Below are 24,729 nucleotides of genomic sequence, written 5' to 3'. Positions count from 1 at the left end.
AAATTGCAAAAGGCATGTATACAAAATGGCACAAACCGATGCCAATCAATACCAGTTTGTCCCCAACAGCAACTTTATTGAAAATCTAAAGAAATTGGCAATTGGCAAAGGGTGCAAACAGGCCAAAATGGTGCAATCACTGCAAAACTCTTTGTGTTACATTCAACGGTTAATAATTCAGTGGCAACATTATGTTGTCTTATATCTAATTTGGAGCTGAAACAGAGAATAACGTTCCAGTTTGTATACACATACATGTATAACCCATGTGATGCATGTTAGTGTGGTGGCAAGGGAAGATTGGCAAAAAATCGCAAAGTTGCGGAAATTCCATTGCAAAATATGGTACAGTCCAGTGAGAGACCGATGAACCAATCAAGTACAAGTAAGATTACTTGGGGTGATGACACACCACTCGTGCTAAAAGTCTTCAAACCCCAATGAGAGAAAGATAGCTATGAGCTACAAAATGTATGGTGCAAAGAATGTTTTATTCTTTACAAAAAAACCTACATTGTACATAACAGAGTTTACTTGCATTTTTGGCCCCTGCTTGAAATGTTTTTTTGGCCAGATTAGCAGGCCCGTCCACAGTTTTGCCATCATCGTCGGGTCCCCAGGAGGCACTGTAGATCATGATGTGCTGAGGGTTGAGACCAAGAGAGGCTGCCTCCACCGAGTCTGTCACATCTCCATCCAACATCCTCACACCTGCAAGCCATTCATTCATTCAGAACACTTCAGTCACTGAACTTTTCTTGGGTATACTTTCCAACGTTCTGATAGTATTTATTAGGTAAGTAATGTGTAAGAAATTTCTCTAGAAAAGACTCTCAATCCCATTAATGTAGTTTCTCTTTTTTGTATGAATATCACAGAGGACTTGGCTTACCACCTATGCTTGCTTTGTAGGCCACACCGACACTACAGAAGCTATTGTTTCCCATAGCTGCAACCTCTCCTGCACATCTGGTACCATGTCTGAAAAAAGAAATCTTTCAATCTAATTCATGTCAACTGCACATGGCAAAAAGGACAGATAATAAATGACAATGAAACAGCAACTTGAAGTGTGATTTGAACCTTTGTAAAATGTCTTGCAGTGTATTGGCATCTTTAACATCAAAGATACAGCCCAAACATCAACATGTGCAGAAATTGCTACCGGTATACATGTGTATACAGTTTACATCATGATATTATTCTTTCTATGTATTACCAGTTGTTAGATTTGCAAACTGTACATGCATGTAAACGTGCCATTACAAGCAGTTTGTCAAGTGCAGGCAATGGAAAGTACACTAAATAAACAAATGTCACAGTCAGACATACATGTAAATGCACACAGCACATATCTGTGTGAGGAAGATAGGATAGGAATCTATTACCTATTCTCATTGGTATACTCATATCTGGGGGTTGGGTCCAGGGTACCACCATTAATGTCACTACTAGCATCTGGATCCTACAGAATAAAGGAAAATGTCTAACATCTACAATACTATGGTACATTTTGTTCACAGACACACTGTATTGAGGTCTCTATTAATCTTTTTTCAAACTAGAATTTCTAACAAGTACTCTTCCAAGTTATAAGTGTGACCAAAAGAAGCCATCAATTTTACACAATGCCATACAGTTTGTCTGTGATTGTAGCAATGCCTATTAGTTTGACTGAGCAAACTACTCTTTCACTTAATGCTATCTAATCAGAAAGAGTCTGTAATTCTAAGGCAAACAGTATCCCCTCTGTCATACAATAGCCATATGATTGTATACAAAATAGTTTGGACACATTTTGAAGTGATGATTTCAGACGCACTAAACAGACTGTCAAAATCATCCCAATTTGTGAATTAACTATAAATAATAATGCATCTAATTGTATTAACCAAAGAAGGTGCACAATGGCTCCAAACATTTAAGTGAAATGCAAACTTTAACAGCTCTTTTATTGTGTATGTGTATGAACGAATGAAGTATGTCTTAAAGTAGCAACTAAGCCAGTATTTTCTGTTTGAAATTGTAGCTTTAGAATTACTCACAATAGTATTACATACACAAGCAAAAATATTTCTTGCTCAAACTGTGCACTTGTAAGTCAATGGTATGATTGACAAAGGGGAGACCATCAGTCACAAGTATCATTCAGACATCCTGTCTTCTTACTTGCAGGAGTTGATGAGGTCATAAGGAGGGGTTGGGTCAGGGCCGTGGGTGATTATGTTATAACTGGCCCCTGGGTCCTGTCCAGTCATCCGTCAGTCAGGCCGTCAGTTAGTTAGTCAGTAAGTTGAATGGAAGTCAAGGTTATTGTCAGTCCGTCAAAAATATGCATAAATGACAAAGAGGCCAAATGGAGAAAATCTAAAACATCAATCATTATGACAAAGGAAAATGCATTAAAAACTTTAGGGATATAACACTAAATATGACTATAATAACAATATTTGAAAATGCTGAGTAAACTTTCTGTAAAACAAAATTGTGCTTTGACATTAGATGTAATGTGAATATATACATTTATCATATTACTAGTTGATGTAATGTGAATATATACATTTATCATATTACTAGTTGATGCCAGCAAAAACAACAAGGGAAAGAAAACAACTTACATAGTTACCAGCCAGGTCAGGATGATCCGTTTCAATCCCATCATCCAGAATAGAGACCACGACACCCTTCCCTGTGTACCCCTTCTTCCAGGCTGCCTCCACGTTCATGTCAGAGGACTGACACGCAAAGTCAGGGCGGTCACAGTGCTGGGGAAAAATCAACAGCTTTGAAACCTCTTTTTAAGGTCGTGTCAATAATTTCTATCTTTTAAGTGTAAAAAACTATAACATTGACAGGTTCATAGGATCTGCTACATTAACCTTCAGTACTCTACAAGTGCTGAAGAGCATCAAGTTTGCATTTTCAGGTTATCTCAAAATATACCAGTACATCTTAAAACCTGGAAAACACTGCAAATGGTTTTGCCCTCTAAAATAGTGCTCTATTACTAACACAGTATTATATATATAGAATACAACATGGTGTATTCCATATCAGCCGAGGTATCAGCCCGACCTGCAGGAGGGCTGGGACCGAGGGTGATGCGGAATACACCGTGTTGTATTTTATCTATGACATACCCACCTGAGAAAACCCATGTTTTTATGCGAAATGCGCCAGAAGTTGAACAAACTTGGTGCCCTAGAACCAAAAGTGTTGCAACAGCAATGTTCCAACGTTCGAATCAGGTATTCGAATTGCCAACCGAGCCGTATTCGGCCCGCTCAAAATGGTTCGATTTACTCGAAGAAAGCCTGTGTGATACGCCTTTCGAACCTGTGCGATACGGAAGCGTACGGCCCGGTCCGGAACACCCGTATCGAACGTTTTTGCGTCACAGGTATGATATAATATCATATATAGTAGTATTGTACAGGTAGGACAGGTGGTTTATATGAGTAATGGGTTCATTATCCTCAAAGTCCCAAAACTGAAATGCTCTTCTGGCCTGAGCTACATTGTACTTTGTAGCAATAGGTCTTAAATAGTTGGCAGAACTAGAACTGGTTTGTCAGTCACAGCGCCACCATGAGGTAATACAATGAAGTGCAGGTACCGTAGTATAGAAAGCAGTACTGTACATTCTGCCACTTTGTAATCTGTGCACTGCTGTGAAGTGGGTGTCAGTATTCCAAGATGAGCAGCCCTACTTGTTCAGCATGCCTTCAAATATGCACTTGTAAACTTTAAGACTATAAATACAACCTGCATTCTCTAGTGTCAACACTCAGTATTTGACACGTCAACATACAAGCACATACATTGGACAGGTATCATGATTTAAACTGTCATGTACGATGTACTAGTATATGCAGCACATCAGTAAGTAATTATCAGGATTCAAGAGAACAGGTGCATCTCGTGCCCAACCTGGCGATACATGTACTAAGATAGATCAAATTATTGACTGCATTTATGTGCACAAGAAAACTGTTGATCACAACTTACAATGTAACACATTCATGTATAGAAACAGAGAAAATAGCATTTAATGGTAAATCTTTCTTTATTTATCAATTAAAGTAAGAAGTAAATAATGCATGTATGTACCTACAATGTAGCCTGTAATGAACAACATAGAGCACAAAACAGGTGGCAAAATAATTCCACCTTTGAATTCTCCCTTGCAATATTGATATGCAATGCTTTTGATCCTTTGATACCAGCAAGAGAAAGATGGCAAAGACAAATTCCTGTGTCACATGTGCAAAACAAAATTACATGCACCAGAACACCCTACTTCACAGAGGGATGAGGACATAAGAGGGATGCCTCCACACAAATAGTGCTAAAAATATAATATTGTACAAACAGGAAATTCTACAGAGTGTACCTGACATGGTGCAAGCTTCTAAGGAACAAGAAACAGTAAACAAGAAGCCATGAAAACTGCCAAGCGGCACAAATTGAGACTTATTACGTCCCTAGTGTTGGAATTTCTCTGTGACGGCATTGACGAGTGACAAGTAGTTAGCATGAAGCAGCCTTGTGGAATGTGAGCACCATATTCCACCCCACTTACATCAACTCAGCAAGGGTGTGCTACACTGCAAGAGCCACTACAGGGTACTTGTGAGAAAGTCAGCACTTCATCCATTATCTGCAGAGAACCTTTTGGTCATGCATGTCTGCAAGTCTTTCTGGATTATTGATTGAAACTGACAAAACATGTCCCAGTTTACATCCTACACCATACTTTTACCAAGATTCAGACCTCAATTTTATTGGTTTGAAAACTTTCAAGAGAGGGCTAAATGAGTAAATCTGAGAAAAATTGCACACAGATTAGTATCAGTTTTCTACTGAAATCATCCTAGAAATAACGAACTTTGGTATGATGCCTGTTGGTACACTCTGAACTTTTGACACAGCCTTCTAGTGAAAGAATCAAGGTCACTCACCAGGTACCACATCTTGTCCCATTTTTCATCATTAAAGTGTGGGTCCCAGTGGTTGTCTTGCTGGGCAGGGTTGTCCACCTGGGGGCTGCTGTGTTGGACTCTCTGCTCCCATGGGTACATGCTGTAAACCCTCTTCACTCTCCTCTTTACTCTTCTCTTCACAACTTGTTGCTGTAACCATCTCACCTGGAGATGACAGAGAGAACAAATCATATTTATTATTACCTTTGCCAGAATGGCTAAGGTTATGTTTTGGGCTTGTGAGTCTATGTGTGTGTGTGTCTGTGTGTTAACAGCATAACTCGAGAAGCCTTGGATGGATCCCGATGATATTTGGTAGGTGGGTAGGGGTCGGGAAAACGAAGGTCAAGTTCGATAATGGGCCCCCTAGCGGCTTGCTAAGGTACTGCAGCGGAAACTCAATTTTTTATATCTCGTGTTCTGGACGTACTGTGGTCATGATTTTTGAGTGGTAGATAGTCCTCGAGGCAGAGAGTAAGTGCTGTGAGTTTGGGCCCCCTAGCGGCTTTTTTGGAACTGCAGGCGCCGGTTTCCTTTCAAACTTTGGACGAGAATAACTCTACAACATGTTGACGGATCGTCATGATTTTTGGTATGTAGATAGAATGAGTGATGACTTACATAATGGTATACTAATTATGCAAATCAACAGCTAATTTGCATAATTAATGAGGAAAATTCATAAATCCACTGCATTCCATGATAGGACTTTCAAACTTGTCACATATGTAGCTGGGAAGGAGAGAAATGTCGATAGATATCAATTATGCAAATGATGACCTCATTTGCATAATTAATGAGAAAATATGAACATGTTGACGGATCATCATGTTTTTTGGTATGTTGGTAACGTAAGTGAAGACCTACATAATGAGATACCAATTATGCAAATCAACAGCTAATTTGCATAATTAATGAGGATATTTTATAAATTCACTACATTCCATGATAGGACTTTAAAACTTGTCACATATGTAGCTGAGAAAGAGAGAAATGTCAATACATATTTATCATGCAAATGATGATCTCATTTGCATAATTAATGAGAAAATATGAACGTGTTGACGGATTGTCATGATTTTTGGCATGTAGATAGCCCAAGTGAAGATTTATATAATGTGATACTTATTATGCAAAAAAACAGGTAATTTGCATAATTGATGAGGAAAAGTTAATAAATCCACTGCATTCCATTATAGTACTTTCATCAAAGTTGTCATATATGTAACTGAGAAAGAGGGAAGAGAGTAAGAGGTGTATTTAAAGACTTTGAAAGAGAATGGATCAAAGGATCATCATGATTTTTGGTATGCTGATAGCTTAAGTAATGCTTGATACAATTTGATATCAATTAATTGTAACTTGGGATCTAATTTGCATAATGAATGCCGAAATTTTATAAACCAACTCCAAGCATATAATTATAAAGAAAATGAAATGAGTAACGCATTTGTCTGCAGACAGGCATAAAGAAGAAACTCATCAATGAGACCTTATCATCTGATGTGTCTGACCAGCCTGCTATGTAGGCCTGCAGCCATTTGATATCAACATTAATTTGTAGAGCTATGAGCTCAGGCAGAAGGGAGAGGGTTAATTTGACTGTTATCACTCCCCTAATTAGTTGTACAAAGGGAGTTATATACACTGTTGGCTATTATTCCCTTGTGAAGATTTGTTAACTTCAAGGAAGATGTTGAATGCCATTGATTAACAATTAAGCACATGTAGAGTAGCCCGATACAACAAGTAACTTACTGGTGATACAAATCTACATCATAGAAAACTTCAACAGTTTGCCAAAAAACAAAAGTGCATCAGGTTTTCTATCTTGTTAACACATCAGGATTGACACATGGCACCAGTGTTCTGTTTCCACTGAGGGTGGCTTTTGGCATTTGCCTTCAATGTTTGTAAGTCCCGCTAATGTTGTGTAGAGTGAGTCATGGATCCCCATGAGATGGGACTCTGAGCTGACTGACAACCTACAGCTGGTTCAGGGGCTACTGGTATTAGAATCCTGGCATAAGGTCAACTTGTTTGGCAGCTGTTATACAACATTCAGTTTGTCCTCTGACACAGCACAGTGGCATATGGAAGACACAACTGATGATTAAGCAGGGCATTTTTCTTGTGAGGCAAACCTTAGCACAAAAACCAACTGAGAAAAACAAAATTTGCCATGATTTCCAAGCAAAATTCATTCATGTTATATGAGGAAATAATGGAACAACGCCACTTTAAAATTATACTTACCACACAAACACACTCACACATGTGCAGGCACATACACACACATACACCTAAACCTCAACTTTTCCATGGGGGTAATAAAATTGACCATACGATATTCTGTGATTGAACCCCAGAAAATCAATGATGGATTGCTAGGAGAGCTTCATGGCTTTGAGAAAAGAACACACAAAATTTATTTACGAACATATTCTTGTACATCATAGTCAGCTCTCAAAAGTACAATGCCTTGTATACGTACAATGTCATCTGTTTGTCTTAAGTTTTAAGTTTGTCTTAAACAGAACTAATGCTGACAGACAACTTCTGACTTGAGGTGTTGCCTTCTTTGTCCACATAGTCATAGGGTTGTTTGCACAAAATTGGAAAATCGACAACCAGACCAAGGTAACTTATTGACTGAGGTACTGTACAGTTAGGGATATTGGCCTTTGGGGCATTCTACTTGCGTCAGTGCAAATAGCATAGTTAATCAAAATGGACATTGGTGGTGACAGTTGACTCCATACTAATATTGATCTCATTTCCCAAGGTTTTGTTTCCTTATTTGCCTCAGAGATATTTCACTTCTACCTCGTATGCAACAAAACCGTAACATTTATCTCGGGTGAAGCCACAATGCCTTTTAACAATAGAGGAAAGAGAAATGATGGAAAGATAATTATAATGAAAATCCAACTCATTGTTCTCCTGAGGGTTATACAATAATCTTAACAGTAGAAAATCAATGACTCAATAATTATAAAGATAACTCAATCAGAAATGCCCTCACTGCTTATGGGTCATCCACTTCTCAGTATTGAATTGTTTTTCAATAAGAGGCTGCCAAGCTTTCTAACCATACTATCTAATATATATATATATATACCAACAAACTGATCAGCAATCATTTCTTCTCATTGCAAAGTAAACCATGTATGAAACAGGAGGGAATATAGATGAATATTGCTCTCATTGACACAAAAACTCTCAGCAAAAAAGTTGATTTGTATTAAAACTTAACAACAGGTCATAATGTCAAGGTGAAACTTCTGGGCAGTGGATGAAACAGGGATGCACAAGAATGTTCAAGTGTCCCTCAAGGTATGAATAGGACTGAAGCCAGAAATCCCAAGCTTCACCACAACTCCTCACTGTGTTCACTGATTTTGGAAAAGACCTGACACTGGGAGTTCTGCATATACTGTATCCTGGAAGCATAATGCAATCAAAACTCACCATCACCTCCAGGTCTCCTTGGTCCACTTATTATAGATTGAATGTGGCAGATGTAATTTCTCATCTAGATTGCGATATTGCCTCACAGCACCTTGGGATCAATTTCACAAACCCAGCTACACAGCAGAACCTGCACAATGAATATATGAGGGCAGTCCCCACTGCGACTATATCACCTTTGTAGAATATTACAGTTGCAGAATATGACTGTGCACATCCATAAGCTTAACATCTCCCTTGTGTAGTGACACGAATGGAAAGGTGACAGATGCAGCTGATTTAATATAAGATGTTGATGGCATATGTGGGGTACATGTGACTGTATAATACTATAATGCTGTGGGTTTCCATAGAGCAATGGGAGTTTTATTATAGTTTTGACAACTGCTAGTGGCTGCTAGTCTCAAATTGTATTACTATCAGGTTACCCAGGGCTAATGGTAGATGGATCATTAGGCTACACCAATTCAATTTGTTGCTTCTTAGATTTTTTCATAAAAATATTGGGACTGTCGGTCGTAAAAAAAAATTGCAAAAAGTCTTGGGTGAACATATGAGGCTTTATATGTAACACAAAAAAAAAACAAGGTTAGTAGTCAAGTTTTCAGCTTTCCATGGCATTATTTATCCAATTAATCTCTTCCTTGGATTTGATACCACTGTTCTAAATAAAGGGAATTGTTTTCATACTGAAATTATGTGTGTTGCATTTACTTATTTTTGATTACTATTACCATAATGTAAATCGATTTATTTTTCTTGGGACTAATTTTTTTTTCCAAATCGGAAAAAAATGGCTTGGGAAATCCGAGAAGCAAGAAATCAAATTGGTGTGGCCTTACCTCCAAGAAAAATAGAGGTACAGATTCTGGTGTTTCATTCTAAGCTAATTTCCCTAGTTTCCATTCCCGGACATTCATGTCTTGCTGGAAATGAGCAGTGTATTTCCCACAGACATCTCTCTCCAAGTCTCTGTCTAACAACAGTCCTAATTAGCCCAGTACTAAATCTGCAGTGCTTACCTCTGGTTCCCTCTGTAACAAAGCATGTCTGTGGCTGCTGGACCGCAGTGAGCGCTTCCACGTCCTCCTGTGTACAAACAAGTAGTGGTCCTCCAAAGATCCGATCTGGTAAAATTAGAACAAGGAAGATTATTACAACTCCTGTGATTCATACAGACAGATGTATAGCAATCTTTTACGTGATGGTTGAATGTAAAGTAATGTTCATACTAACAATGCTACTTCAAAAAAGCAACAGGTTGATACCAAAGAGTACATCAAGGATAAGTTACAAGTGTCACAGTTTATTTTATTAAAAACCGGTACCCTACCTTCAAAAGTAGATCAAAGAAAAGGTCTGTTAACATTCAGGAATGAACAACAACCATAAGTCATAGCAGAGGGGGGGGAGTATATACAATGCAATTATCACTTTGTAGTGCAGATTTTATTATGATTTATTGGGAGTTATAAGGAACAAGGAATTCAATTTTGTATGGCTCTACTACTAGTACTAGTCAATTATTTGCCAGCTGGAAAGAATTATCTCATGAACAAGTCAGCATATTATTCCCTTGTGATAATTCCAAAAACCTCTGGCATGTTTTTTCATTACCCTGAAGACGTCAAACCTTTTATGTACCCTACTTTACTTCCTGCCTCCCATGGATGGCACTTCCATTCAGGTTACTTATTAGTCTCTGAAGCAACTAATGCTCTAAATTCCTCATACTTCAAAGAGCCTGGGTATTACTATTAGACAGTTCAATGTGCCTCCCATTCTAGTAGATTCCTAAATACTTACTATAATAGTATAAGTAATAGGTATTATACAATTTGTACATCTCCACCGACCCATGTTTGGTGTCTTCTCTTTCTAATGGGAACACAAAAAATTGGTTCATAGTTGTATTGTTTTTCAGACACTGTGTGTGGTGTAAATACCATAGATAATTTTAGATTCAGATGCAGGATACAAAAGGTGCCATGACCCTCCAAAACAAACAATGTGACTCAGGCCCAATCTACACACAGTTTTTACCAATATCTGTGGAGATGTCGGGAGGGATCTAGAACGTAGGGCGCCGGACACCCATGACGCTTGCAGTCATAAACATAATAGCGCGATTTTCCAAATGGCATTACATGCTAATGAGCCTTCCCGAAGTCGGGAAGCATCTACAAACGCGAAGCTGTCGGAGACCCCTGCTAAGCTATCGGTAAGGTATCGTACGAATGGTGCGGACCTTTCGGGAGAAATTTTCCCAATATCGTAATGGCGATATAGTAGTTCCATCTAGACGATGAGAAAAAGCTGTCGGCGAGAGGTTGTAGGCTCGCCGATATCGGGAAAAACTGTGTGTAGATCGTGCCTCAGTCACTAAGGCCCACTTCAAACAGACAATACTTATATAATCGTGCGACTGTTATTAACTATTCGTTGTGGGCAACGGTTGTCTTTAGACATGCATTCAGAGTATTGCTGGACAGCCGCGGCACAGGATTCCACTGCGGTGCGTGCATGACCCACAGTGACCTCTTGCTTGCAAATTAAAAGTGGCGGTAGAATTCTTCATTTTCGTCATGCAGCAGATTACTACTCTTTTGCTTCCAAACAAACATTGTCCCCAACAAAGAATGACACAGAGACGGGAAAATCTGGAATTAAACCCGGCGTTCGTGGCCGCCGGTGGTATTACAGATTATTACTAGTATCATGAAGGATGTAGCCACTGGTGGCGGGGCATTGCGCTGGAACAGGCAGTTTCTGGTGACAAAAATACGTTTCTAGTAGTAGTACTGACTGCATGTATATTTACAGAGAAAAATGCCCTTTCGAATAAAAAAAACATGCTGCAGGCTTATTAGCATATGATCCAGTCCCGTCGCCGGCGACGATTTTTCTTTAGACATGTGAGGGATGGTTGCGGACCCCCCGCTGAACGTCGCGAGACTGGGTCCGAGGTGGTCGCACAATGATTCCAATAAAAACCCTCGCACAACTATTTTGATCCTCTTTAGACAGCCTAAAAATATCGTTGCCAGCAACATTGTCGACAACAACAGTCGCACGGCTATGAAAGTGTTGTCTGTATAAAGCCGGCCTAACTTCATGCAAGGAAGGACGTTGCTTCCTGTGAGTAATTATGGTACATGTAGTAGGTGCCTTACTTTAGTCAATCATTAACTGGGCATGACCTTTAGCCTCTTCTTTTGTGTTGCCCTTTTTAAACCACTTGAACAATACAGGCCTGATCTACTCATTTGAGACATAGCAATTATCAGTACTTAACACATAGTACACGGACAAGTGACAGTCAGTAATATAAACATATTTTTCCCATCGAAAACTCACAAAGTCAGTCGCACGACCGTATAATGTCGTCATTCTAAAGCAGGCCATGAACCAACACCATTACTGAAAAAAAAATTATAGGACAAAAACACCAATGGGCATGTGGCATAGATTGATAAAGCTTGGATTGATTGCAAAGAATACAACAATTGATCCATGGAAAGCCCTAAATCACTTGAAGTAGTATCAGGTTACTAATACTGGCACCTATGCTTGTCTAGTCATGTAATGCTGGTCATACAATACCTAGCATGGTACTGTATTTAGTGTTCAGTGTAAATCTTGAAATTTCACCATCATAGGAGTGATGATAATGGTTATAATTTCAAGCAAAAGTTCAACAGGTTTTCCTGTTGACCTCTCCACCCCAAATCCCTGGCACTGTGAATATGTCTCTCTTGTAGTTGTAGTTGCAAGTTGTATACATAATAATGACTACTATACTATAGGATCACTTATTCAAAACACTTCAAACCCAATCCTCTCCTGTGGTGAAATTAAGCCACATTGAAAGTAACTGAATTTATAATTATACTAATCTATAGTATCCATCCCTGCCCCTGGTCAGCTACAGGGTCTGTTTGAAAAGGGACACAATGGAACCTTGAGCTAGATAGGAATGGTTATCAAACTGCATAATACACAATGTAGTATGTTGACTAAAGAGCTACATGATAAATGATACATCAATTTGTGCTACCAAGGAAATTCACTTTCTGACATGATGATGAAAATATGATTGACTTGATGGTTATTTATGTTATATGCAATAATGGGAATAGATACTAGTAGACAACATTCTCTTCACATCTAGTTCTATTGATAGTAGTATTGCTTTTGTTAGAAAGTTCAGTTTACACAATGGGAGTATAGTTTCAGTTAGGACAACAGCTGACAACTACAGAGACTGAGAGAGGAAGATACTAGTAGATTTTACTACGATTAGAATAAAAGGAATATGGTCTATCATCTCTCTATGATCTGGTCAATCTATTGACAGACATACAATGCTATAATTCTATCTCCAATTAGGTCTTATCTATCACATGTTTAGAGAGTGTTTAAGTATATAACTAATAACAATTTAATTAAACTACACACTCTTGCTTAGACGACAAAAGCTACACCTTAGTTGACACTTGTGACAATTTCTTCTTGAAGGATACTGAGAGTGCTTAATATATACTCAAGTCAATGATAAACAATTGATCGTCTGTAACATAAGAAATGCGGTAAGCACTTCCCTGACCCTGGGTTTCCCACCCGCTAAGTCCCATGGTATCTGACCTGGAAGTATGCGGTGTAACCTCAAGTGAATAGGTGATTAAATAAACTTCGCCCTTGCTTTCAGTATCTAGTTACGGCGCAAGTTGGGTAACGTTACCTGAGCTTTCTGTAAGGTTAGCCTACAGTCACTGACCATAACTAGTACATGAAATAGATTTGATTTGATTTGAAATAGATAACTCTGGCTAAACATATAAAATACAATGAAATCACACCTGTCCTTTGTTGACGAATCCGTGCTTGAAGGCTAGCCGGTCCGCCGCCGCAGTCCCGCCCTCCACGTGAAGGGCCCATTCGTTCCTGTATATCCTCGGGCCGTCCGCGGCTACAGTCCGCAAGTTTACCGCACAAAGGGCGGCTGTGAAAAGGGCAAGGACGACGATAGCAGGCGGCATGGTACAGGCCAGGTCCCGGGACGGCCTAGCACCACTGTGGACCAAACAACGCTACCAAGTTTTACACCCCAAACAAAATCCCTGACGTGGCACTAACACCACAAATCTCTGCACTCTACTAACTTTCGGCTTCTTCAGAACAAGCTTAAGGTTAAAGCAACTGAACCAGTTGGTAAACTTGGTGGGATGAAGTCCTCATGACACAGGCAGCTGTTGTTGTAGGTGTGCCAAGCTAGCGGCTTGTGGTGTGGGCTGGAGAAAGAAACTCTAGGCTGGAGCAGGCGGAGTAAATCTATGGCGTCAGCATCCCGGACGCGCGATGACCTTTGACCGAGAAAGATAGGGGGTCTGCAGCTCTTTGGCTTATCATAAGGCGGCGCTGCTACTTTGAGCACACCTTGGGTGAATGTTTCTCCAGGTATGTCAGGTATGTTTGCTGAACGACTTTAGCAAACTTTGCCGGTTCAAAATTGCGAGCGACTCGCATCTTCTCATTCACCATATTTGCAAATCAAAACCACGACCATGACCGATACATATGCATCATTATTTTTCATACGCAATTGTAGTTTCCTATTAACGTCATACCTAAAGAAGGTAAGAGAGAATCATCTTGACAGATGCCAAGGAAGTGTTCCAGTGACTGCAGTTCCATGCAGTTCCTGGCTAACCCGCCAGATGCAGTCTGTAAGCGATGATATTATCCAGTACAACTGAGATGTACTAAAGCTATGCATTGTATGTATGGGGGAGTTTTTCGAGTGACTTATCCAGAACAGAATTCGAACATACCGTACGTACACGTACCGTCAATTGTAAGATGATGTCCGCGGGTGGGTCCAATTTACACGCATGCAGTGCAAGAGGATCAGGAAGTATTTTTGCAATGGTAGGATCACCACATGTGGCATAACTAGGCAAAAATATTAACGTTACTTATCATAAACGTTAAACTCCGGACTCCGCAGTCAACTCAGCTGTCGGAAGTAAAAGATCACGTCCTTTTTCCGTGTGGTTTAAATTTTAATAATTCAGAATGCTTGCGTGTCCTGTTTCCTGTTCCTTGCAGCTACACTCATGACATAAAGCAGAGATTTTTTTTTTTAATTATCAGATATGACAGAGAGGGCCACAAATACGATATCTAACGTATAGAAGGCGATAAACTTAACATCTCAAGCGACCCTAGGCATGTTCTATCAGATTTTGATGTTCGCTTCCATGCTGTGCCATATACTCACTGACTGTTGATAGGATTTTGTTGGCTTTATACTCATATATACTCATTCAGCTGTTTAAATTTTGTTTCCCTTTACAATTGTCTAGATGATCAGGCCTCCGAGAGTGAAATCGTGATATTAGGGTTGTCATTTGTTAGAGACAATGAGTTACCGCGAGGAGGTAGTAATCGCGGCAAAATACGCTTAACGACCAAGTATCATTTATAGTCTTCAGCAGGCTCACTGCTATCCTCTGCCAGCAGTACACGTAAACGAGAGCTGATACATCACATACCATTACATCTGGCGCACAGCACTATACTGGATTGACAACAACGTCGTGTGGGTGTCATCCATGAAATGAAGTCTGTTTATCTCAGCATAAATGACATCCAGTTAACGGTTATAAATATGCATAGCTATAGTTGAAGTCACATGAGACGAGTTACACAATGTGATCTTATAAGCTACCGACATCACGTTATACCCAGCAGGGCAAACAAAATACCTCTTTACATCCGGTAATACTAAAAATTCTTTTAGCAGTTAAAGTCGCCATTACGCTGCCTTTTAAATGTGCTATTTGATTGTCGTCATAACCACAATTTACGATACGTGATTATTATGATGCACTGCTAACACCAGCCCCCCGAACACTAAGTTAGACAAGCTAAGAACAGGCGGGCGAAGAATATTGAACTAATAATGATATAACAGTTAGGTACTGATCATGACTAGGTTAAAGATTTCGTTGTCATTACGTCAGTGGTATGAGCTTGTTATCTCCACCGATTAATTATCTCCCCCTAGGGCTTGCTCTGGAACTGCAGAGGCATTTTTGTCGTAATCTTTCAAGGTGGATGACTGAACAAAGGAATGGCAGGTATCATTGATATTCGATACGCTAGTATCTTAGACAGAGATGTACACAATGAGATACAGATTATGCAACTTGGTTTTCATAAATAATGGAGAAAATCATAGTAGCATAATAGGACTTAAGCTTTATACATTTGGCATGTGATTAAAGGTAGGTGGAACATATACAGATATCAGTTATGCAAACGAGAGACTGATTTACACAATTAATGCAAGAACACCATGGCCATAATTCCTTAAAGTCTGTGGTAATATAAATGGTGGGAATCACATTCTTGTGACATGTGAATTCAATAAAGGTGTATATCATTGCCCAGATTATGTAAATGTGCAAGTCATTTGCACAATTTGCTATGAAATGTAAACATTTTCCTGTCAAACGCATACATTCTATTTAATGATGGCAACGAAGATCGTCATTGAAAAATATTATGTTACTTGTAGCCTAATTTGTATTATCAATGAGACATGATAAACCAGTAAATCTACAAATGCTCAAAATATTTCATGGAGGTATGAGGTCTTCGAACTTTTGAGTATGCTCCGCATGTAGCACCGCTGACGTGTAACGTGACATTTACTTCCAACGCTCATATTTAGTAGTGTTTTTCAGAAGTCAATGACTGATTGGATGAGTGGTACAGGTGCATTTGGAGCATGGCAACGTATGAAAAAACAAAAAGTGTGATCCCATCGCGCAGATGTATGATGACTATCGTCAAGACAAAAATAAACAGACTACTATGTATGTTAAGGTTAGAAGGATATCTATATCATTATGCTTTATTCCATTGCTTCTAATATATGCTTTCGTGTATTCAACACGGTGCCCTCTTCCGATGCCGTGCCTTGATGATGATGATAATGATGCTGTTAAATTCAGAGAGGCCATGAGTAGGTTATCGTTTCATTTTAAGGACAACGATTGAAGACAGCGGCAACTGAGACACTTCGACCTCATTGCATACGCTGTCGTGTTCTCATTTGTCATGATATAACCAGGATTCAGGAGAGCTAAAATGGTTAATCCTGATAGGTTTGGCAACATCAATTTTCAAACATTCGAACCACCAATTGCTAGTATACAATGCCAACTCAATAGTACTGTGACGACCCGTGATATTAGTCAATGCATTTGCCACATCACATTGTGCCATTGGATCGTTTTCACGACTGGGTCGTTTGTTACCTCCATGAAATGTCATGGAGGTTATATTTTCTGTTATGTGTATCTGTCTGTGTACAAGATGACTCAAGAACGGCTGGATGGATTGGTTTCATACTTGTTGTGTTGGTGGGTGTGATGAAAGCTCGAATCGATGAGATTTGGGGCGCCGTATCTGTCGTTATAATCGATGTAATAATATCAGAAATCACCCCTATATCTGCGATATATTGGAACAAGCATCGTGCTTTAAGCGTTTGTTAATGGGCTTAGCTCCAAGCAGATAGTGAGGTGATTTGTATGACAGCTGTTTGGGTCTGTGTACAAGATTACTCAAGAACGGCTGGATGGATTGGTTTCATACTTGTGATGTTGGTGGGGTGTGATTAAAGCTCGAATTGATGAGATTTTGGGTGCCATATCTGTCGTTATAATCAATGTATTAATAATATCAGAAATCACCCCTATATCTGCGATATATTGGAACAGGCATCGTGCTTTAAGCGTTTGTTAATGAGCGTATCTCCAAGCAGATGGTGAAGTGATTTGTATGACAGCTGTTTGGGGAACCCCGAGCTTTTTAAATATGTTAATTAGTTTTATCTATGTCTGCTTAGGATATCTGTAACAGTTGACTCCTTAGAGCAGCTGTTTGTCCATTCAGGTCAATTTGAATATTTTCAGTTGTATTTGTATGTTTGTGTACAAGGTAACTCAAGAACGGCTGGATGGATTGGTTTCATACTTAGTGTGAAAGCTGAAAGTGATTAGATGTTGTGTTCTGCCTTGGTTATATTGTATGTTTATTATCTGGATGTGTTTGGTAATTATCTGAACAGTTGATGTCCTGATGTTGATGGCAACTGTTTGAAATATTTGTAACAGTTGGCACCTTAGAGCATCTGTTTGCCCATCCCGACATTTTAGAACATCTGTTTGGGGAAGCCGGACAATTTTGATTGTGATAATAAATTGCATGTATGTACTTGTGCGTTTGGGGACACAGTGTGTTATATTTCGTTTGTGCTGTTAGATGTTATGTGGTGGGCCTTGCGTTACGCGGAAGTTCCGTTAGTATGTAATCGGATTTATTACATCATCTATCATGTGGATGTGTTAGGTAATCCCTTATCTGTACAGTTGATGCGTATAGCAACTGGTTAGGATAATGTAACAGTTGACTCATTAGAGCAACTGTTTGCCGATGCTGGACAATTTGAATATGATAAATAACTTTGTATTTAGCCACTTGTGCCTTTGGGGACCTGGTGTGTTATACTTCGTTTGCGCTGTTAGATTTTGTGCTCCGTGTGGCGTTATGAGGATGTTGTGTTGGTAAGTACGTGCATGATTATATATCTGGCATCAACTTGTCCCTGTATCCTACATGTAGGTATTGGTTGAAGGATATTTCAAGAACACCACGCTACCATATGGCGTCGATCTATTAAACTCACATTACACTTTCACGTGTCACATATTTATATTTCCTAATCAGATGGACATTGTTTTTGTCTTTAAATAAAAACCAGTTCTCTCCCATAACAGTAATATCCATTACTCTCAAATACAACCGACCATCAACATACATAACATCCACTAAAAGCAATAAATATTTCATGGAGGTATGAGGTCCCCGAACTCTAGTTTTTAATGTGGTTTCCGTTGTGATTCTACAGCAAACGAAACAAAACAAATCAGGTCATATTTTTTTTTTGTAAATTCAACAGGAAACTATATACAGCACACGTTTTTAATCTGTTGTAAATATAGGATCCAGACTGCTACTGGTTGGTATGATGTAGCCGTGCCTCACCGTAACTAACCCGTTCTGGATTCTGGCGTGGTACTTGAAAGCTCCGTTACCAGTGTTGAATAACGGGTCCCCGTGATCTCTCCTCTAGCCAGCCATTTCTGGAAGATTGCCTGATTCGCTAACATAAAGGAAATTGCCAAAAACAGTATCAGCTCTTGTGACCTAAGATAAGAACAATACCTAAAAGAAAACGTATTAAACATACAAAATGCAGCTTAAATTTCACTTTGCGTTTTGACATCTATGGGTAAGGGTAATGGAGACTACGTGTAAGTGTAAGTGTGGAGACATGCCAGGCATGCACGGTTCTGATCAGAAACTTTCATTTTGCTCTGAACATTGGCATTATGCAATTTGTGTAAATTGAATTGCCACTAAGAAGCACATCTTTGTGCCGACAATGGTAATGTCCAGCAATGTCGATGAACAATTGGAGATATAGGTAGTAAAATTTCAATTCCAGACTGGCGATAATGTCTTCCCGAAAGGACGCCCTCTTCCATTCTTAGACAAGCACAAGCAAAATACCAGCACCATGAGATAAATCTACCAAATAACGTTCTCAAAGTATCATTTGTGAACATCTGTCAGGATTTCTGTTGATGGTTCTCGTGTGACCTTTGTAACCCTTTTCACCTTCTGGCTCGTATTATGGACCAGTCGGTATCGAGAAACTTGAGAACCAACAGCTTCAAACGCCATCAACTTCGCTCCAGAAAATTGCCGACCATTGATCACTTTAAGGGTTGGAGTCAAGGTCACCCCTGCGTTAGTGTACCATAATGACTCCGCACGTAGCCTGGCCACGCAGAACAGCCATTAGAGATTGAAAAGTGGGATTACAGAGTGATTCTTCATGTCTTTGTTTAGTACCTGTTTTAACTCCATCCAAGTAATGGTAGAAACTGGCTTAACTGTAATACTTTTATCCATGAACTCAGTCTTTATTGTGTGGGCATGTCACTACCGTACGCAATAGTAAGATCATCTGTTAAGTACGAAGTGCGCTGTTTCTGAACTGGCGTGTTCGATTAGATGACACGTCGTATCAATCGTTTATTCTCCAAGCTATTACCTGTCTGGCAGCAAATGCCCATGATCAGGGAGTGCGTTGAAAGCATACATATGTGCTTATGGATAACGCTACACAGCAAAAGCAGCAGACTGAGTTTGTCAAGTCTTTTTGCATATTGCGCCTAGAAAAGTGAACAAAGCAGTCTAAAATCACATCTGCAAATTGAATTTGTATACATAGCCGTGGCAGTATTATGATGAATAAAGTTGGGAAGATCTTGCGATGTCAAAGGTTTTCCGAGTGTTTTGCTACAGCCAGTGGCATTGGTGTGCCGTAACTGGTAAAGCGTTGAGCTCAGAACCAAGAGGTTCCGCGACCATACTCGCCATGCCCCCGACGTTGTACGTGCCACTGGGAATACACTGCACACGACTTTCCCTCATAGGGCTGTGACGCCAACCGAGCCTTTTATGCAGCTTATAAAAAAATAAGTCGGAAGGGTGCCAAAAAAAACGGTACTTGGAGTGCAGATGTGCTATCATTATGTGTATGCGCCACTATTTGCCACCGAAAGTCGTATCTTTTTATACAACCGAGACAGCCGAATAGGCTTTTCACCACTATTCTAAGGAGGGGGACTTAAGAATACATAGCGCAATGATTCGTCTTGATATTGGATTTAAGGCGTCAGGTTTAAAAGCTCTTTTACGATTTGTGGGACGCAGTGTTTCAAGGCACCCAGCAGGTGGTGTGTCACTTTCTGAAGCATATCCATATGGTACGAGGGGCGTTCAATAAGTAATAACTCTGACTCATTTCCCATAGCATAAGATTAATGAAACTTGGCACAGTTATTAGTCTTTCTCTTCATAGGAACCACCCAGAGTTATGCATTTCTCCCATCGTTTGATGCAGTTCTGGACACCGTTTTTGTAAGACACCCCAGGTTGGTCCTCCAACAGATGCCTCATCAATGGCAGAAGAGGAACGACCAGGTCTGGGAGCTGTTTCCACAGACTTCCGGCCATGTTTGAATTCAGGATGCCAGCGTTTTACAAGGTCATATGATGGGGCATCATCACCATAAGTTTCTTTCATTTCATCAAAAGTCTTCTTTGGTGTGCGTCCTTTCAAATTCAAAAACCGGATCACTGCGCGACACTCAACTGGCTCCATTTCACACCTGGTCCATCTCACACCTGACTCAGTTCAAACACCAGTAAATCAGAAACTACAATTAGTTCAGAGCTCTTTTTTGCAGCATAAACTATAAAAATATGAATCATTACACATGCAAAATTTCATTTAGATCAGACAACTGCAAGTGGGTCAGAGCTATTACTTATTGAACGCCCCTCGTACTGTAATGTGTATTGCAAGCAGAGCCGCACTTTTTTCTGCCATTTTGTTTTGTTGGCGTTACCTACATGAAACATGCAGGTATTGTTTTTGTTCTGTCTTTGTTTATCGGTGGGTATGGGTAAAGTCCTAACCGTGATGCCCTTTCCAGGATTTGAGCCGGGGTCTCCCAGTTACCCATTGTGAGGCTGCTCGCGCTACCAGAACGCTGAGCTATAGAGACACCCCATATTTTCGGTTGTGGGTGTTTTCTTAAACACTTGGCACATTACGGACCCAATATATACGTGATTGTCGACTTCCTCCCAGACTATAATGGCATAGAGATTTACCATCATGAGTTACGGTGAGCAGGTGGTGTCGTGTATCAGCTCTGAAAGACGCAGCAACTGCTGTATGACTAATATGGCTTCGTCATTATTCAATTTTGCAATAGGTAAGACATCACAGTACTAGTATTTACCTTCGTTGGCATGATGCCCAGCGGAAAAACATAAAGGTTGGGCATAGGCTTTCATTTGGTTTTAACAATTTGTCAGGGGGCCAAGAGGCCGTGTGCGATGTCACTAAATTGTTCGATACGGCCAACAACAGACGGACATTAGATTCACTGGGTCGGCGAAAAGATCACATTAAAAATGATATGGTATAGGTTACATTGGTTACCTGCTACTTTACAAGTGGTACATACTTCCAATTATAAAGATGGAAGCATGAGCTTTCAGACCATTTATCCCAGGAATGATCGTGACTCGTCAGTTGGACTTGGATCGTCTGTCAGAACACACCGGAAACCTTATGACGGAACATTAAAGGGCAAGTGAGACGTATTGCCTCGGTTTGTACATTCCGGGAGGTAATGGGTGGTGTAAAGAGCTGCTTCACCACCAAGAGACACGCAGGTGTCTCAGCGACTAATCATGCCGGAAATAGCGGCTCAGTCACGGTCTAACTAGACAATCTGGAATCTGGTGATGAGGATCAATGTCCAACTATGGTTTTCCTTCAAATGTACCCAGTTCAGGCATTTTGTCATCGAGCCCATTGAACGTGAAAGAAATAAGATTTGGTGTAGACACCCTTGCTATGTCATTGTTATCAAAACTGGTGAACGCAAATGCACTTGGATCAGCAAGTCATTTTATGATGTCATTTTCCAAGGCATCGGTTTTAAATTTGTTTGCTGCTCGTGCTGATAAAACCACCCATTTTCTCACTCCCACTTGTGTATCTGGCCATAAGAACAAGACTTTTATTCCCTGTATAGGTGTCATCAATGAACATGATGTTCAGCAAGTCATTTTATGATGTCATTTTCCAAGGCATCGGTTTTAAATTTGTTTGCTGCTCGTGCTGATAAAACCACCCATTTTCTCACTCCCACTTGTGTATCTGGCCATAAGAACAAGACTTTTATTCCCTGTATAGGTGTCATCAATGAACATGATGTTCTCTGGAGATTTCAGCACATTTGTGATTGCGTGTATGCTAGGGGTATATTAATAATTCTAGGGGAACTTAATAGGCGAGTTAGACATCTTTAAAACATCTAATGACAGAGAAAGTCCTCAACCCAAGTCTGCTCAATCCATTGTAAGAGGTTTTAACAGCACTGCTTCTCTCGTAGTGTCAGATAATGTAAAATTACTGTGGGCGATTTTTTAAAAACCTGATGCTGCATAGGTTAATTGAGTGATAGCCTGCTTTGTACATGTGGTCATTTTTCTACAATGTATAGTAAAGATGGAAAAGGGACATGATTTGGTGTGTTGATTTTCAATTTTCAAACGGTAAATTAGAATAAGCATTAAACATGAGAACTGTTAGCTCTCTGTGATTATCAGCTACGCGCAGACAGTGGTTTAATGGAATAGGCTGGGAGCTGGCGAATCCGCTACATTACCTGTTTGGTCGTATGATACAGACAATGCGGCGTAATAAGCCATTCCATCATCGGGGAGCAACTGTTTCATTTCAAAGCCAATTGAAGCAAATATGAAAGCAGTCTTGCCTTATTGATGCCTCTGTTTCTTAACGTTTCTGCTCTCTGTAGTGTCCCGCGGCGGGCGGCTGGAAAGCCAATCATCCCTCCGGCACATCCTCACACGTCACAGAACCTGGTTCGGAAGACACATCTGACCTTTACATAGCTCTGCGTGCAAGCAGATGGAAAATTACACACATCGATTTTCATCCGTAACGTCCTTGTCGGGAGTGCGTTATTTTTATACATGTAGTTCTGATCAAATTGTCAAATATCATGGCCGCGGTGTGCAGCAAGAAAAACATTGGAATCGGATGGGTGTGATATTGCTCTCCCCTCCCCAATTTCATGAATATAATAGAATAGTGTTATACGATGATATATTGCGTACATTGCGTAGGTGAGTAATACTCACTGTGATTTTTTTGAAACTCCACCATACACATTAACCCCATGTTAGATGGGATCCAGCCTTAAGTACCTATATTCCAAGTAGTGAGAAGGCAATGAATGAAGAGGTCTTTGATGGGGTCTTTCAGGCAATCTTTTAGGCGTCTTGGATTTCAGAAATTGAGAGCGTGCAGTTATTATGGAAAGAGTTGAAAATTGTTTTTTCTGTACTCTCAGTATAAAGTATGATTGTGTTTGAACATTACAACGATATGCCTGAAAAGTTAAGAAGTCTTCTTAGTAAGTTCTTACATTTACTGCAGTTGTACAGCAGCAGTATATTACGTTATATGTAAAAAAAACGGTCCTCTGAGTTTATGGGAGTATAAGTTTCAGCTTAATTGTTTAATATGCATTTATTTGTACAACTGCAGTATATCAAAGAAATGCCATTAGCCAAAGTCGATAAAACAATACTTCCTACTGCAATATTTAAGTCGGCCACGAGGAGGCCCCAACCCCAACTTTGACCACCGGGTCAGCATCACCGAACCACGTACCAAATATCTCTAAACTTTGTGGAGATATAGCACCGAACCGCACTCTCGTACACATATACATGCCATGCAAAAAGATTCCTCCACTTTTATGAAGATGACAAGTCAGCTGTCATATTCAAGCGAGGGGATTCGGTGACCTGACCTCCCGGTGCAACAAGTCAACCCCACTTCCTGCTACACGATATGGTGCCAAATCCAATTACAGGTTTTGTTAGCAATTTTCAATAGTGTGCCAGGTAGGTCCGCGGGTTGATCCAACGTCGTATCATATCGAAGGACAAATTCTTCTGTCCGTTCAATGCTTCGTTCCTGGAAAGGAATAATTACAATACGTATGCCCAAGTAGTTTCCAGTAAATGGGACAACGTATCGTATACGTACTTAACTTATAAACATTTCTCTCGAAAGTACATTACTAATGCGTTAAATTCCATGTCCATATCATTTAGGCTTGTCAAAAGTTGATGTGACCTCCGGCAAAGAAATTAAAAACTTTCTTGATTTCTTGTGGTTAGATGCAGAGGTCGACAATAGACGCGCGCTTCAAGGTAAGACAAATGTTAACGTTACAGCTGTTAATGATGTTTCTGCCTGTGCCTGTGAAATGCATGTGGCGCTGATTACTTCTTGAATAATTGAAGGATTGAAATCACACATAAAGATAAGGGGCATCCGATCCTTCCGAATATAAAATCTTTGTCTGCTGTTTTTATAGACGAATTAGTTTTAGAGACCTGTCTTGTTTATATCCTCTGATAGAGTCCTCTTACAGTGTTCTCTAGCCAATTAGTCATTAAATCGGTTAACTGGCATGTCCATGCTGGACATTCTATCATTTTGTGATAACCC

At 39.9% G+C, this 24,729-nt stretch overlaps 1 protein-coding gene across 1 annotated transcript in view; it reads right to left on the bottom strand.

Annotated features, from left to right (window-relative positions):
* The window catches only part of LOC118431777 (proprotein convertase subtilisin/kexin type 5), a gene marked incomplete in the record, with an annotated part of 35,446 nt that extends 21,622 nt beyond the window's left edge, over nucleotides 1-13,824 (bottom strand). The window contains 7 exon segments of the mRNA XM_035843107.1: nucleotides 539-711; nucleotides 893-981; nucleotides 1,389-1,465; nucleotides 2,619-2,765; nucleotides 4,962-5,147; nucleotides 9,476-9,580; nucleotides 13,313-13,824. Of these exon segments, the coding sequence (XP_035699000.1) occupies nucleotides 539-711; nucleotides 893-981; nucleotides 1,389-1,465; nucleotides 2,619-2,765; nucleotides 4,962-5,147; nucleotides 9,476-9,580; nucleotides 13,313-13,492 (957 nt within the window).
* Nucleotides 13,825-24,729: the final 10,905 nt, after the last annotated feature.

Source organism: Branchiostoma floridae, chromosome 2 (genome assembly GCF_000003815.2).
Source record: "Branchiostoma floridae strain S238N-H82 chromosome 2, Bfl_VNyyK, whole genome shotgun sequence".
Classification (NCBI taxonomy): domain Eukaryota; kingdom Metazoa; phylum Chordata; class Leptocardii; order Amphioxiformes; family Branchiostomatidae; genus Branchiostoma; species Branchiostoma floridae.
The sequence above is the reverse complement of the archived record's forward strand: the minus strand, read 5'-3'. Positions and strand labels throughout refer to the sequence as shown.